Genomic DNA, 17,430 nt, shown 5'->3' on the forward strand with positions numbered 1-17,430 from the left:
GTTTTTATTGGTTTTGGACAAGGAGAATATCAAACAAGAAAGAGACCAATGAAAAAACCATAAACGATATTAGGTTTTGTGTAAAATTACTGAGTGTGTGAACACACCGGAGGGAAAAGAAAGGGGGATCACCTAGAATTTGGCGAGTAAATAAGGCCTCTTTAGTGTATACAATCTCTCCAGACAGAGGACTGTTTGGCACATGTTGCCTGCCAGTTCATTGATAAATAAGATGAAGGAGAACCGAACCAAACTGGTTAGGCTTGGCCAGTCCATGGATCCATCTGCACTATAAGGTTAAAACAGTACCATACAACTTTAAGCAGACTTGGTGTCCCCCAAAGACATCTGGGAATGTCACCAGTGGGCATCAGCAACGAGCAGTGATATTCTTCAGCTTGGGGAGAGGCAGTTGCTTGCTTAGATGGCTCCTATGTTCCCTCATAAAGTAATTCTGGCTTCTCCGACCTCAGGCTGCAAACATCCTGGCCCAGCTAATTGAGCTTACTGTTCATTAACACTTCTGATATTGTGTCAGAGAGTAAATAAAGTGCTGGCACCATATTTCACCAGACAGTAGCCGTCTTGGAGCTGGTCCATTCCAGGTACTTTTTGGACTACGCCTACACAGCCCCAGTCAGCAAAGCCATACTTCTAGAGACTTCTGGTATTCACCACACATTTGCCATGCTTTAGTGTGCGTCTCTGTGGTACACTTACTTGATAGAAATTAGATTTAGGATGGGAGTGCTAAGGGGACCAGGCCTGCATGGAGCCAAGATGGGGGCCTAGTTCCCAGTCTCATGGCCCTGTAGCACCGTATACAAGCCAAAAACCCTCTTGTCCACTTATGAGACCACTCATTCAACATTATACACAAATAAAATGATACAGACATCTGATCTGAGATCAGCAAACCCCTTCCCTGCCACCTCCCAGTTTGAATGATTTAATGGGGTTGGAGATTTTTAAAAAATCATTTAAAAATTGTTATATGTACATTTTTTTCATTACTTTTGTATAAGTTAAGTTTGTTTTTAAGGGGAGAGGGTCAGGGCTTCCTTGGGAGTGGACCCTAGCCAGTATAATGGCTGGGACAGGTGCCACTGGGGCAGAGACAATGGAACACGCAATCTCAGTGATCATAGGCAGGAGGAAGAGTTACCCTAGGATCAGATTATGTTTTTACTGAGGAGTCAGGTTTAGTCACTATCTGAAGACTACCCTTGCCTCTGGGTCAGGTCTTGGCCTGGCAGATACAGGTATCAACAAGGGTGTCCCACATGAGCTTACGGTAGTGCTGTGCAAAGCCAGGTCAATGACTAGTAAGACCAACACCATCCATGATTTGATAATGGATGAGGGAATTGACCTGGCAGAATGCCTTCTCAGTCTTATTTTCCAAACCTTCCTATTTTCATGAGCCTTCTGGTCTGTTTCAACTTCTTCTGCAATTGATGTGCCAAGTAAGCTGAAATCTAAACCCAAGTTGCAACACGAGTAGATTATTAACTGAGGAAGGGTTTTCTGTTTTGTTTTGGAAATGCTTCTCAGATGACCTTTTCGTGACAAGCTACACCTTCTGAAATTCTATTGAAGGCGCAGGAGCTCCTGTTCCACCTCTATTCCCAAATTGCAAAACCAGTAGAGCCAGAATTCCTCAGTTTCCTGCTCTAGACAACCTGGCTTGCTATTGCAGATTCATTTGCAATTTCTGGCACCATGAACTCATTCTCCAGGAAGTTCCCAAATTGCACCTGTGCGTAACAAAAACAATTCTTTGATTGATTTCCAGCTTTAAATAGTGGTGCCTCGTAAGAAGGTGCATCCGCTGCATCAGCCATACAGCATTGGAATCACTCCCACAGAGGAAAAGGTAAGCTTCGTACAGACTTTTCTCTCTTCTGTTAACTGAGGAAGGGTTTTCAGTCATAGGACATCCATATTTACATCTAAGGGACACAGGTTTGGGGTGTGTGTGTGTGGTACAATGCTAGGTTTCCATGGAGAAGAACCAGATTCAAGAAATGTATTTTAAGAGCACTTATTCTGGTTACCTCTCCATACATGCTTTATAAGTCAATTTTAAAAATTATCAACACAGCACCCCAAAAAAGGTGGACATCGCTTTAGCACAGATACTTTATACATAGGCTCATCTATTTGTTTATTTGTATGGGAGAAGGGGGCAACATATTTAGCCCCCCAACAAGCTAACTACCCATTGCTCCTTACAAAAAGGACCTCTCTTTTGGCAAACAGGCATTTCAGAGCATTCCTATGCATTTCTGTTCAGAACAAATGCTGACTGAGTTCCCAGGTAAGTCTAATTAGGGTTGATTGCAGCCTTAGAGCTTAGACTTACTTGGGGGAGTCGTTGAATTCAGTGGAGATATGTATAGGATTGCACCAGGGTTGAGGATAGAACGGCAGCAGTGTCTTCTTTGTGGTGGTGACACTGTGTTCCCCGGGATGGGAATCAGGTGGGGTAATATGGCAGTGAGGTCAGGGGATCTCATTCACTTGTTCCTAAGCTCCAGGAAACCTATCTGAACTCTGTTTTTTGTGGTGAAAAATCGAGCCTGCCAGCCTGTTGTGATGAGATTTAAGGGGTTGTGATTAGTCCTTTCTAACCTCAGGTTGTCAGTTAGCAGGCTCAACAAAATCCGATTCCTAGGCTGGATAGCAAACAGGCACTGAATACAATGGAGCGTATGAGCAGGTCTGCCCCTTAGCCTAGGCATTCCCAAATTCAGCCTTCCAGATGTTTTGGGACTACAACTCCCATCATCTCTAGCTAACAGGACCAGTGGTCAGGGATGATGGGAATTGTAGTCCCAAAACATCTGGAGGGCTGAGTTTTGGGATGCCTGCCTTAGCCTATGCTATATGTATGCTTTTTTTGTTGTTTAGTCGTTTAGTGGTGTCCGACTCTTCATGACCCCATGGACCAGAGCACGCCAGGCACTCCTGTCTTCCACTGCCTCCTGCAGTGGTCAAACTCATGTTCGTAGCTTCGAGAACACTGTCCAACCATCTCGTACTCGGTTGCCCCCTTCTCCTTTGTGCCCTCAAACTTTCCCAACATCAGGGTCTTTTCCAGGGAGTCTTTTCTTCTCATGAGGTGGCCAAAGTATTGGCGCCTCAGCTTCAGGATCTGTCCTTCCAGTGAGCACTCAGGGTTGATTTCCTTAAGAATGGATAGGTTTGATCTTCTTGCAGTCCATGGGACTCTCAAGAGTCTCCTCCAGCACCATAATTCAAAAGGATCAATTCTTCGGCGATCAGCCTTCTTTATGGTCCAGCTCTCACTTCCATACATCACTATTGGACCTTTGTTGGCAAGGTGATGTCTCTGCTTTTTAAGATGCTGTCTAGGTTTGTCATTGTTTTTCTCCAAGAAGCAGGTGTCTTTTAATTTCGTGGCTGCTGTCACCATCTGCAGTGATCATGGAGCCCAAGAAAATAAAATCTCTCACTGCCTCCATTTCTTCCCCTTCTATTTGCCAGGAGGTGATGGGACCAGTGGCCATGATCTTCGTTTTTTTGATGTTGAGCTTCAGACCATATTTTGCGCTCTCTTCTTTCACCCTCATTAAAAGGTTCTTTAATTCCTCCTCACTTTCTGCCATCAAGGTTGTGTCATCTGCATATCTGAGGCTGTTGATATTTCTTCCGGCAATCTTAATTCCAGCTTGGGATTCATCCAGCCCAGCCTTTCGCATGATGAATTCTGCATATAAGTTAAATAAACAGGGAGACAATATACAGCCTTGTCGTACTCCTTTCCCAATTTTGAACCAATCAGTTGTTCCATATCCAGTTCTAACTGTAGCTTCTTGTCCCACATAGAAATTTCTCAGGAGACAGATGAGGTGATCAGGCACTCCCATTTCTTTAAGAACTTGCCATAGTTTGCTGTGGTCAACACAGTCAAAGGCTTTTGCATAGTCAATGAAGCAGAAGTAGATGTTTTTCTGAACTCTCTAGCTTTCTCCATAATCCAGCACATATTTGCAATTTGGTCTCTGGTTCCTCTGCCCCTTCGAAATCCAGCTTGCACTTCTGGGAGTTCTCAGTCCACATATTGCTTAAGCCTGCCTTGTAGAATTTTAAACATAACTTTGTTAGCATGTGAAATGAGTGCAATTGTGCGGTAGTTGGAGCATTCTTTGGCACTGCCCTTCTTGGGGAATGGGATGTAGACTGATCTTCTCCAATCCTCTGGCCACTGCTGAGTTTTCCAAACTTGCTGGCATATTGAGTGTAGCACCTTAACAGCATCATCTTTTAAAATTTTAAATAGTTCAGCTGGAATATCACCACTTCCACTGGCCTTGTTATTAGCAATTCTTTCTAAGGCCCATTTGACTTCACTCTCCAGGATGTCTGGCTAGATGTATGCTAGATGTATGCTAGAGTCCCAAATTTGCACCCATTGTATTCGCTTGTTAAGCAGGGGAGGGGAACCCTTTTGACTTGACAGGCTAGCTCCTTTTAAGAATTTAGCTTGTGAGTCAAATTTGGCAGGTAAAGGAATCTGCTTACCTGTCACTCACCAGATGTCAAAATGGCATCAATTGCTTTGAGTCTAAAGCCTTGAAGTTGGGATTTCAATGCAAGTTGCTGCTAAAACAAAGTCCCCCCCCCCCACCTACTGTTTTAGCAGGACTTTCAATGCCAGTCAAGTTTTGAACTGTCAACAGTTCCAGTCATAAGACTCTTACTAGTTCCTATAGGTTAGTGTGAATGTTGGTGATTGCAGATAATCTGCATGGCAAACTTTAGGTGATATTTAATGCCAAAAGGGGGGATACTGCTGTTGTCTGTGCATATGCAATGGCAGGGGAAAACTCATCTCTTCCACCTCTTTCAAAGTAGCTGTGTTTAGAGTTATGTCTCTTGGTTCTAAGCAAGGCCAGCTCAAAACAAGAGATCATTTTCACTTAAGTGTGCAAGCACTGTGTTTGATTGGGTTGCTTAATAAGGACATAATTTAAAACTGATAGCCCTAATCATCAGGTGTGGTCACAAAGCAATTAGTCATACCAACTGTTTCACAACTCACTGTTGGAGCTGCTGGGTGAAGATGGAGCCAGGCAGAAGGCAAACAATTGCTTTTGCTTTGTTATCAGTCTTAATAACCAACAGAGAATCCACTGGATGGGGGAGGACTTAAATAAATGTTCAATACATGGTAAAAACTTTAGCTAGAACTTTTGTTTGAAGGCTTTTACTTGTTAGAGATTTCAGTGGAACTTGATTGATTTTCTTTCTTTTTTTACTGTTATGTTTCCGTTTTCTAGTTTTTGCAGCTCTGTTTTAAGTAATGAGATGCTTTAGTACCTTGATTGTATTCTCTATCTTGTCAGCGCAGTTTGCCAGTCATTTGGGGTTCCTCCTCCAGTCAGCAGTGCCACCCAGAAAATCTTCTAGATCCTTCTTCACAGTTTAGCTCTTCTCTAAACACCTCACCCATTTGGGTCCTTCTTAGAGTATTTGTTGTCAAGTTAACACTACAGCTTATCTAACTTATGTAACTACTGGCCTAATAAAGTAACATAAAACTATATACAGAGAATCATTCTATCTCGCTCTGCTCTTCAGCCATCTTAGCCAGAGCAACAGCCTGTACGCCACACACAAACCTCCCCTCCAGAGCCTGCCTTATAAAGAAGCCTGTTGTTAAAGGCAAAACTTTTTCAAGGAACATTTCAAGTCAGTGTTTATTTTTATTTTTTTTAATATTTTTATTAAATTTTCACATTTTATAAAGACAAACATACACACACAAAGACAAAGACAACACGTATAAAATTTCATAACCTTACTTTCCTAACCCCAGTTCTTGACCTCCCCCCACCCCCCCTTCATACATCCTAGTTCAGTTACATTAACTCAGCAAATTCAAATCTCTCATCCATTGCATGTTATTACTATATATATATATATATATGTTTTTTTTTTTTAAAAAAAAACCCATTTACTTGGCCAGATTTTACTTATCCAATTTTCTTATAAAACATTAAAGCCTTTTCTAAGGTCGACTCGAGTTCCTTCCACGAATTTCCCTTTAATCTTAAAAATAGGTCATAATAATCAAACACAAAAGTCATAAAGATTTAAAAACAAGTTCTCCTTCCCCCCCCCAGCCCCGGTTTCTGTCCCTTCCAAATGTCCCCCCATCCATAACAACAGTTTTTAGCCTGGGTTCCTCACATCTGAGGCCTTTAAGTCCTTGTCAGTCTCTCTTTGCCGATCTTGTTGGTAACCCTCCTCGTTGGTCCTCAGGTTTCGGGGAAATTTCAGCTCAGTCTCATCAGAATTTCTTCCCTCCAAAGTACTTGACACCAGCTGCTGCAGAAGATCAACCAGTCCATACTCAAATAGGAAGCCCCAGTCGTATTTCTTATTTCTTTTAAAATCAGGTATTCCAGATGTTCCAGGGGCTTCCTCCCTCCTCTTTCGCATCTTTCGCAGATTTGTAATCCAAGGGTCTTCTTCTTTGTATTCTAACAATGTAGGCTTGTGGTTGGTAGTCTCCATCTGTACTAGCCCTTGCTCGCTCTCCCCCTGTTCCGAAGCTATCTCTTCTGATTCAGCTGCAGATTTTTCCCCAGTCAAATCCATTGTACCTTCAGCAGAGTCATTTATTTTAGAGTTCAAGGTTATGAGTTGTTTACTCATGACCGTAGTCTGCTCCTCCAGTTTTCCCACAAGAAAAAACATTCTTTCTAGCTCTGCCTGTAGTTTTCCATCTGCAGCCATTGCAATGTTTCAATGTTTCCCCTAGGGGGATTCTAGTTACTTAATAATCTTTTCCAATAGTCCTTTACTTTGTTATTTCCCTACTTTGTTTCCAACCACTTTAGTTCAAATGTAACAAATTAAGTCCAAAAAGTGTTAAATAATAGAGTTTTTAACTTTCGCTGCCCGTTTGACAGCTCCTTTGACAGCTGTCAAACTCCTCGTTCCTTATTCTCCAGCTCACATAAAAGGACACCCCCGGGTCTGGGGGGGTTCAAACAAAAACTTCTAAAAAACCACTCTTACTCTCCAGCACACATCTTCTTCTGTCAAATTCATGCAAATCTTATCTTTTACAGAACACCAAGGAAAGAACTCTCCACCTTAGTTCTCCGATCTTTGCTTTAAATTTTCTGTAGGCAGGGGGGTGCGGACTTCCCTTTAGCACATCCCCCGATCGTGCCGAATTCAAGGATAAGCTTTTTAGAGTCCAAATTCCAATCTACTCACGGATTAATTAAAGTCCGAATTTCAGGGAAGAAAGTCAGCGGTCTCCGGCCATGGCTCGCGGCTTCGCTCCACTGCAGTAGCGGTCTACTCACAGCACCACGCCACTCCCCGTACCCTCTCCGCAGCCTTTAAAAAGGCTCTTCGTGGGTCGGGGGGGGCGCTTTAGGTGCCTGCCGAGTCACCAGGTCCGCAGGCTTCCGCGCCTGCGGTTTCTAAGGGTCCCCGCGTCGCCGTCGCGGTGAGACCCGTTTGCAATGGAGCCGATTCCCTCCGGAGCTCGGAGGGAATCCGCCATTACTCGGATCGCGCTAACCCGGAAGTCTCATTTCAAGTCAGTGTTTAGAACCTACACTGACATCAAGATTGTATTCTCTATCTTGAACTTTTTAGAAAGGTGGGGTGTGGGTGTTTTAAATAAAATTGAAGTAATGTGGTATTGAAGGCACAGTGAATACCTTTCTATGGAGATATTCATCCTTTAGACAAAAATAAGACCAATAAAAAGGGATTATATACAAAGGAGTCTACCGGAAGAATTAACCTGACGATATTTGTCCCAGATATCACAATCAGCACCATGACTACCCTTGTGGATGCTGTCAACAAATTTGCCTTTGATTTACACAAGAAGATGGACGGTACTTCGGGGAACATCTTCTTCTCTCCCATGAGCATTGCAGCCGCTTTGGGCATGGTCTCTCTTGGAGCCAGAGGAGACACTGCTAAGCAGATGGAGAAGGTAGGAAACACCCCACCACCACCACTGTGTGTATGCCAAGTGTCATATTATGCAATTGCCTACTGTTATGTACTGAAGTTCTCTCCCTGGGCCAGCAGGGGGATACTGTAGATAGTTTTCACTCAGCTAAAATGAAGTTTTCACTTCATTCCTTAAGTTTTCACTTCATTCCTTATTTGCACATATGCAAATAAGGAATTGAAAGTGACGTTCAGTGATTGGATAGTTACAAAAAGTTGTTACTGTTGCTTTGTAGTTGAGCTCTATATAATCAGGTTGGCTGAACCCTTCAGCTCAGTTCTGTTCGGGGCCTGTGAATAACCAAGAGCTGTTTGAAGAATCGCTGTGTTGTCTGATATGTTCAACCACAACTTAACACCTCCTGTTTCAACCCCTGCCCTAAACTTCAATAAGCCCCCTGCTCAAATGAAGTGTTTTTGAAATATACTCGGAGTCTAGTGTGAATTTCATGCTCTTTATTCAGCTCATAGTAGCAATGAATAAAACTTTCCCCAAAACGTCTAGCTATATATACATTATTTACACAATGGGCCCCACGTGATTGGATAATTCCGGGCTGCTTCTGCAGACCAATCGTGTTGCTGATTCATCCAGGAGCTGGATTGGGTGGCTCCTGCGGACCAATCAAGCTGTTGCATTCTAGGATTCAGCTCAGTACATAACAGTTTTCATTGTACGGTAGAAGGATGAAAAGAAGATGCAAATGACTTGGAGTAGATCTGCGGTTTCTCATTCCACATTTTGTGTTGCAGGTCCTTCACTTCAATGAGGTCACTGGATCTGGAAGCTCTCCAGGCTCGGCTGAAAAAGTACTGGCATATCATTTCTGTTTCACTAGGGGTTTTTTTTTTGGGGGGGGGGGATAATATGGATCTAGCTTATTATCCTTTCAAAATGTGAGACAATCTGAAATCATAAACAGCTACAGCCATAGCAGCCAACTCCTAGGGGCCGAGTGGGCTTCAGCCCCCCAATAAAATATTTGAGGGGGCACCAAAATTTACAGAGAAATGGTGTGCATGCACCACAGCATGTGACTGATTATGTGGGCTGGGACTTACTTACCTTTCTCCCACCCCCCACCCCCAATATTTTATTCAAGTTGGCACCCCTGGGTGCAGCTGTGACACTCAGCTTTCTTGGAAGTCAAGCTGGTGTAATGTAGTGACTAAGAATTCAAGCTGCAAAGGCCTGTTCCAAATCTCACCTTAGCCAAGAACCATGGTTTAGCTCTTAGGTATGGTTCTTCCCATCTCCAGGCCCTACCCTCATCTGCAGTGCAGAGATTATGACGCAGTTGAAAAGGCTTCAGTTTGGATAACCAAAGTCATATATGAAAAGCAATTGTGGTCAGCCACATGCTGTTCCTGTTCGCCAGATTGCTACTATATACCGGGAGTTAGAGGAGGGAAGGGAAGGAAGCGAAGAGGTGGGTGCTGTGCACCTAATAGTCTCCCCTCCCCCTCCTACCTTCTGGTTAGCAGGCAGCGATTCAGGAGACATCTGAAGGCAGCCCTCTTTAGGGAAGGTTTTAATGTTTAATAGACTATTGTATTTTAATATTCTGTTGGAAGCCGCCCAGAGTGGCTGGGGAAACCCAGCCAGATGGGCGGGGTATAAATTATTATTATTATTATTATTATTATTATTATTATTATTATTATTTATTGGAGCTCAGGGGTATACTGCCCTGCCAACCCCTACTGAAGGAAAGCACTTTGAACATTATTCCCCAACAGAAATATATACACTTTCAAAGACTGCTCCAAGGCAGTCCTGGAGTTTTGGGAGCAATTCAGTTTGGTTCAGGATGCCTTGGAGGGGGGCACGTGCTTCCACTCAGAAGAGCCCCCAATTTCTCCATTATCTGCTCACTTTGACTCCGGATTTGGGATTGGTCCACATAATGGTTTGGAGGGCGTTGGGAGCCATATTTACGAGAATGTCGATGTACTGTTAAACAGCCTTTGCTATTTAAAGGATACACAGTGTGACAGACCGGGAGGACCACACATCCAATTCAAAGCACTCTTAGCAGCTATCAACCATCATGACAAAAATTTCGAACTGAGCATTGCCAATAGGCTTTATGGAGAAGAGAAATACACATTTCTACAGGTAAGGAAGAATACTTTCTATGCTCCTCCCTGTGTAGACACATTGCTGTTGGATGAGCAGCAGAGAGCACATGAAATTGATAGCAATGCTTCCGCTTCCTTTTACTGATGCCTATTTAGGATCTCTTTTCTTGACAGTGGAGAGTGTTTTAAATGGTACATGGGAGCAGTTGTAGGGCCTTTGAAGTTTGGCCTTTAGTAGTCAGTCAGTCAGTTTTATTGCACATAGCCAAAGGCTGCTGCAATGTACACAGAATCATTCAACAATTAAAAGAAAATACGCTGAATTGATACAAAAAACTTAAAACATTTATATTATCAAGACATTACCTACTCTAAACAGAGCTATAAAAGTACCTTAATATACAAATTAAGACATTAAACAATAAAATTCATAAGCTAAAATTATCACATGGCCACTAATATATTAAAAAATGTTAAATAATACAGTGCAATTATATTCGGAGTTTAGTTTGGTGATAAAGATAGGATATAGCTTGATGTAGATAGGGTCAAATAAATTCATCTCCTTTACAGTTGGTGGCTACCTTGGCTATATAATTTGCTCTAATTTTCCTAGCGGCAGTTGCAAAGAGTGCTGCACGCCAGGTCACATACTTATATATATATGACAGCCATAGCTTCTGCTGCCCTGGGCTGATTTGGAGGAAGGGATGTCATACAAATTCAATGAAATTGTTTAAATAATAATAATTGCATTAATTTTTTTATTATTATTATTCTATACAGCAATTCTTACATTGCACAAAGGAGATGTACCATGCTGAGTTGCAAAAAGTAGACTTTGAGAAAAAACCAGAGGAAGCTAGAAATGAGATTAACACTTGGATTGAAAAGCAAACAAATGGTAAAGGAACAGAAGTTATGTCTCACTTATTTGGAAATGGATCAGCTAAGGAAAGGGATATGGGAGAAATTTGTTCACTTTGCATTTTAATGTGAACTTACCTAATTCACACTTCGGATGCAAACATGTGGACCAGAACTGCATCTAGCACTTGAAATCCACACATCTACAATTTTTTGATTGCAGTTTTCCATTCCAAAAAATGCATACAAAAAACATATATATTGAGGAAAGGTGGGCAAAAAAAAAAAAATGCATGTTAGTGAAAATGACATACAAGAATGTGTTCTATTGAAGAAAATTGCTTGCAAAAAAGTGTTTGAGGCAAAATTCCAAGCAAAAAATGCATACAAATGTTCATGCGGTCTTTTAAAAAAATAAATAAATCACAAGCTAAATGCTAAAATGGTGGGAAAGTAATTGAAGATTGAGAAACTGAATGGCATTGAAAGATTTGTTTCCCAGAAGAACTGAGCGGCCCACAGAATTCTAAAATATACAAAGGTAATGAAGCCTTTAATGGTGGATAAGCTTCATGTTTTAGATGTTACACACTAACACGGTTGAAAATTTCATTGTCATTTTGACTATTAAATATTTTGCCTTGAATCTGTCTTTTAAAAAGGTAAAATCAAGGACCTGATGGCCAGTGGATCTATTGACGAAACAACTAGCTTGGTCTTAGCGAATGCTATATATTTTAAAGGAAACTGGAAGTCCCAATTTGATAAGAAACTCACCAAGGAAGCACCTTTCTGGATTAATGAGGTACAGTATGCCGAAAAGCTGGTGGAGATGGTAAACCATTTATTATGGCCAGCTATCTGTCCAAAGCTGTGGTTGCGGTGCTCATCTTGCTTCATTGGCCGGGGAAGCCTGCGTACAGCTTCCGGGTCATGTGGCAAGCATGACTAAGCCATTTCTGGTGAACCAGAGCAGCGCATGGAAATGCCGTTTACCTTCCCGCCAGAGCGGTACTTATTTATCTACTTGCACTTTGGCGTGCTTTCGAACTGCTAGGTTGGCAGGAGCAGGGACCGAGCAACGGGAGCTCACCCCGTCGCAGGGATTCGAACCGCCAACTTTCTGATCGGCAAGTCCTAGGCTCTGTGGTTTAACCCACAGTGTCACCCGCGTCCCCTATACACCTTTAGGCGCCAGGAAAAACATTCCTTTTTAACCAGGCCTTTGGTTGATCTGATTGACATCCTATGCCCTTTTAAAATGTGGCTCTTTTTTGGGGGGAGTATTATTGCTTTTATTTTTATTTTACATACTGTGATCTTTTTATGCGAACTGCCCTGAGACCTCTGGGCATAGTGAGGCATCTAATCATAAGCTTGCATTTTTATTAAAGCTTATATGTTTAATCAGGGCTTGTATTTTAAAAATGAGCTTAAAGATCTTCAAATGTTTCATGCCAGGCAGAAGAGCAGCTGCCTAGAAGAACCTTGGCAAAATGTTTTTACTCCTAGACAAGGGGCCCCCCTGATTTATAGCAGAAAACAATTCTCAAAGTCGTAAAAAGGGAATTACAGGCTGAGAGCCAAGGTTACACTGACCCTACAAATTAAGGGTGGATAAATAGTAAAATGAGCCATATCTTCTTCCTAAGGTTAAAAAGGTCAAGAGCAGTGAAAAAGCAACTGGTCTGGCTGGCAGAAACAGAGCATTTTTGGGAAGTCTTTTCTAAAGCTGTTTCTTTCTTAAACTAAGATCCTTTTAAGATTTCTTTTCCTTTTAAAAGGTTATTTATGTATTAAATATATTAGCTTAAATATAATTATGCAAAGGATTTAAGAAATGCTAGATTCTTATTTCATATAGTTGGAAGAGATCACAGGGGCCATCAGCCACCAGCCCCCCCTTGCCAGACAGGAGACGCCATCGAGCACTCCTGATATATGGTTGTCAGGCCTTTTGTTTAGAAACCTTCAAATGAAGGAGATCTCTCAATGTTGATGTGAACTCAAAATCCTTGACATATGCTTAAGATAAAAATTCAAGATTAATCATCTGTTTTGGAAGGCAATAGGGCAAGGAGGGCAAGAGGTGAGCTGGTAATTAAGATTCCTTGTTGAGACACATGTAAGATATATTACTACTTATTTGTCATTTATAGATAGAAGAATATATAGCTTTTTGATTCCCATAAAAGGGCGAGAGGAAATGGGTGTATCTTTTGTGATTGGTTCTAGCAAACAGCCAATAGGAATTTTAACCAGGCTGACTGGACAGAGGCAGCCACAGGAGGAGCAAGGGGGCTGGATTAAGGAAATATAAGTGCTGGCCAGAATGGCAAGAGGCCAGGCCAGAGCTTGGTAACCATATACCACTGTGCCTCATATTTATTTGTCTGACAAATAAATTACTATTTTAATTTCTCTATTGCTGCGTTGAATATTTCATTCCAGCTAAGCGTTAACCACAAGCAGGGTGCTACAATAGGGCAGTATAAAATTCAATAAATAATAATAATAATCCTGCCTCATTGGTGGGCCAGCTCTGACTATTGCATTGTACGTTGGGGATACAGAATACATTTGTGTTTTATACCAGAGTGGTCCGATGTTTGAAGGTGCTAAACAAAAAAGGTACAACACTGGAAATCATTGCAACTATCCTACTGTACTCAGTACTTCATATGGCTTATAGCCACCTCTTTTACACACACGAAAAATGACATTTTATGCTTAACTACTTGCTTTATTCACTACAGAACCAGAGCAAAAATGTGCCAATGATGAATAAGGAAGGTGAATTCAATGTGGCCTATATACAAAATCCATCACTGCAAATACTTGAGCTTCCCTATGATAAGAATGAGATGAGTATGTTCATTCTACTGCCAGACAAGAAAGGAGGTGCACACCAGGTAATTTGCTTTGATTTCTGAAAAGGATCAAGGAATTGAAGTCAACTTTCAAAACTTTGTAGTGGGCGTACATACATACATTGCTTTTAAAAAAACCTGATCAATGAGAATAAATTGTTCAACTGATTAGTCAACTGAAGAAATCTTGGAGAAATATAGAGATATATGAACTGTAGCTTTTGTCCTGTCAGTTTCCAATTCTGTTTTATTTTGTAATTTTAACAGACATAGAGCAAGGCAATCCAGTAGGCCTGCATTGTCAATGTCTGTTAATACTAGTGTATCTTTGGATGTGCCCAGGGACACAGGTGGTGCTGTGGTCTAAACCACTAAGCCTCCTGGGCTTGTAGATTATAAGGTCAGATGTCCTGTATACCTGAAGGAGTGTCTCCACCCCCAGCGTCGAGGGCCTTCTGGCGGTTCCTTCATTGCGAGAAGTGAGGTTACAGGGAACTAGACAGAGGGCCTTCTCAGTAGTGGTACCCACCCTGTGGAACACCCTCTCTTCAGATGTGAAGGAAATAAGCAGCTATCCTATCTTTAAAAGACATCTGAAGGCTGCCCTGTTTAGGGAAGTTTTTAATATTTAATGCTGTATTGTTTTGAACACTTGATTGGGGGCCACCCAGAGTGGCTGGGGAGACCCAGCCAGATGGGCAGAGTATAAATAATAAATTATTATTACAGTGGAAGACGAAATTAATCCATTCCGCGAGTCTCTTCGTCTTGTGGTTTTTTCGTCTTGCGAAGCACGGCTATTAGCGGCTTAGCGGCTATTAGCGGCTTAGCGGCTTTAAGAAAAAGGAAACAAACTCACAAGAACTTGCAAAGCAAGTCCATAGGGAAATTCGTCTTGCGGAACGACTCAAAAAACGGAAAACTCTTTCGTCTTGTGCATTTTTCGTCTTGTGAGGCATTCGTCTTGTGAGGTACCACTGTATATTCGAAGCCGCATGGCGGGGTGAGCTCCCGTTGCTTTGTCTCAGCTCCTGCCAACCTAGGAGTTTGAAAGCATACCAGTGCTGCAGCGGGAAGGTAAACGGTGTTTCTGTGCACTCTGGTTTCCATCACAGTGTCTCATTGCGCCAGAAGCGCTTTAGTCCTGCTGGCCACATGACCTGGAAAGCTGTCTGGAGACAAACACCGGCTCCCTCGGCCTGAAAGCAGATACGAGCACTACACCCCATAGTCGAATTCAACTGGACTTAACAGTCCAGAAGTCCTTTACCCCTTTACCTTTACCATCTTTGTATGGGGCTGCAACAAGGGGGACTTATTAACAACCATATTCTTGATTACTCTGCAACTTCTGTCTGATAGGTGGGACAGAGGGACACCACACCCTTGGCACAAAGGAGGTTTGGACTGTTATGTTTATAGTGCAATTTCATAGAATCCCATTGTTCTCCTTGGGGCTTTATGCCCTGGGAAATGTGTATAGGATTAGTACACTTTTCAATGACCCAGAATGTGCCCATTGTGTCTTTAAAACAGAAGTTAAATCAAGGACTCTAAAGCAGAGACAATACATGCTGCTGAACTTAAGGATTCTCCTCTCATTTGTGAAAACATTTCAACCGATATTTTTTTAAAGAAACCACCATTTTCACAGACAAATATAATGGTTTTCCAAAACATTTTTTTGGGGGGAGGGTGTAAACAATATTGGAGCTTTTAGACATATTCTTTGCCTACGCTTTAATAAATAAACATTTGTCTGTCTTTTTCCCACGTCTTTTTCTGGGGGCAGATATTTAATTGGCATTGATTATTATTTTTACTTGACAGGTTGAAAAGGAACTCAACTATGCAAAATTTCAAGAATGGACCAGTTCGAAAAACATGCAAAAGCAAAATGTAGACATTTATGTGCCAAAGTTCAAGCTGGAAGAAACTTATGAGCTCAACAAACTTTTGGTAGCTTTAGGAATGACAGATGTGTTCACACGAGGAAAGGCTGATTTATCCGGCATGTCAGGAAGCAAAAACCTGTTTGTGTCCAAGGCCATTCATAAATCTTATGTCGTGGTCAATGAAGAAGGCACAGAGGCAGCAGCCGCCACTGGGGTGGGCGTTTCCACCACAAGCATGCCAATTCAATTAAGAGCTGATCACCCCTTCATTTTCCTTTTGAGAAACAAAAAAACCAAGAGCATCCTATTTTTGGGCAGGTATGATTCACCTTAACAGGTGCTTAAATGATCACATGCATGCCCTTTGCATTTGTTGCAAGCCCAGGGTGTTAGAAGTGCCGAAACAAAAATCATATATTCTACTTTCTGTTTAGCTAATATTTCCGGGTTTTCATCTCCTAAAAAAAGTACAAATACCTAAGATGGACCTCTTTCAGCTGATGTAGGCAGACTCACTTGAATGTACAACATGGGACTTTAAACGAAACCCAAAGCAACAATCTAAATAAAGTGAGCTATTCAAAATATTTGGTTTTGTTGTGTGATTCCGGGTCCTTAATGAGTGGTGAGGTGTACAGAAATCCAATGCTACCTACAGATTATTTTCAGGGCTGATTCTTTAATGTTTGCAGAAATGGTTTTCAATTGAAGCATACACCAAAAATATGCCAATTCCCTCTCAATGTTCCTCACTTTAAGATCTGTCTCCGAGATCTGTCTCTTTCACACGACTTTTCAAATATAGTGAGGGACTGTAGCACACACTGAACCATAAGCCACTGTGAGGAAAAAGAAGTCATCTTGATCTTCTGAAGCCATGTAGGTTTTGATTCCTTTACTTGGATTATTGTTGCATGGTCAGGATTTTTCTTCTGTTAAATACGGAGGTCCTGGGCCCTGTAGAGACCCTTTGCTTCTCAGTCCTCATATTGCTGGTGTTTAACCGAATGCAGAAACCACAGGTGATCTCAAAAGGGAACCAAGAGGGAAGAGTGAGCTGTTTAGACTACTGTGCCCAGATTTCAAGTCCAGAAATGGATATTTTCTTGAGATTCTGTTTTGTGAGGGAGGAAAGGGGGGGCGTTAGTGGAAAATATCCCTGAACTGAGTCCCAGTTCAACTGATGGGGTGGATTAATTGCTTGAGTTGGATTGCCTCATGATTTGGTTATAAAAGAGGCATACCAAATTCCCCCTCCTTAATCCCGTGAGACCGAGTCAATGTACAGAGTGACCTGCCCCACTGACAGTATCAAATATTTTTTGCCAGCATTGAAAATTATGCAAGGGGATACTCTTGAGAGGAGTCTGGAACAGAGAAGGGGAAATCTATGAAGGATCATCATTTTAAGAGTGGTGATTCAACCCAACCTGGAAAACCCAAGACGTTTCCATTTCTTTCAGTCCTCCTTCATAGTCCTCAAAAGAGGACCAAAATTCCTCTTACAAAGTTGGGTGGTTTCTTTAGTGCTGAAAGCTCCAAAGAATTTACAACTTCCAGGTTTAAGTGTCACTCCTGGCAATTGTTGCAGGCTCTTTTAAGTTGCTTTTTCAAAGGAGGTGCCTCTCATCAGCTGTCACAAGAACAGGTTTCCCTTAGAGCCTCAAACCATGATTCATCATAAACATGCAAAGTGCTTT

General features: G+C 41.9%; 2 protein-coding genes across 2 annotated transcripts in view; one reads left to right on the forward strand and one right to left on the reverse strand.

Moving 5' to 3' along the window:
* WRNIP1 (WRN helicase interacting protein 1) overlaps nt 1-17,430 on the reverse strand; it is a 181,373-nt gene that overhangs the window by 1,698 nt on the left and 162,245 nt on the right. The window lies entirely within an intron of this gene.
* On the forward strand, nt 1,692-16,267 carry LOC307220891 (serpin B11-like). Its single transcript, XM_079985061.1, has 8 exons — nt 1,692-1,876; nt 7,818-7,996; nt 8,770-8,826; nt 9,998-10,135; nt 10,885-11,002; nt 11,628-11,770; nt 13,722-13,877; nt 15,666-16,267. Exons 2-8 carry the CDS (start codon nt 7,835-7,837, stop codon nt 16,062-16,064), a joined length of 1,173 nt encoding a protein of 390 aa, XP_079841187.1. The 5' UTR covers nt 1,692-1,876; nt 7,818-7,834; the 3' UTR covers nt 16,065-16,267.

The sequence above is a fragment of the Podarcis cretensis genome (assembly GCF_951804945.1).
Source record: "Podarcis cretensis genome assembly, chromosome: 7".
NCBI classification, from domain to species: domain Eukaryota; kingdom Metazoa; phylum Chordata; class Lepidosauria; order Squamata; family Lacertidae; genus Podarcis; species Podarcis cretensis.

What these genes read in the sequence shown, in the direction of transcription:
- LOC307220891 (XM_079985061.1), top strand. Translation starts at nt 7,835, where the DNA reads ATGACTACCCTTGTGGATGCTGTCAACAAATTTGCCTTTGATTTACAC. An exon ending in CTCCAGGCTCGGCTGAAAAA is followed by an intron (nt 8,827 to 9,997) that starts GTACTGGCATAT and finishes TGCTATTTAAAG; the next exon opens with GATACACAGTGTGACAGACC. An exon ending in AGAAATACACATTTCTACAG is followed by an intron (nt 10,136 to 10,884) that starts GTAAGGAAGAAT and finishes TATTCTATACAG; the next exon opens with CAATTCTTACATTGCACAAA.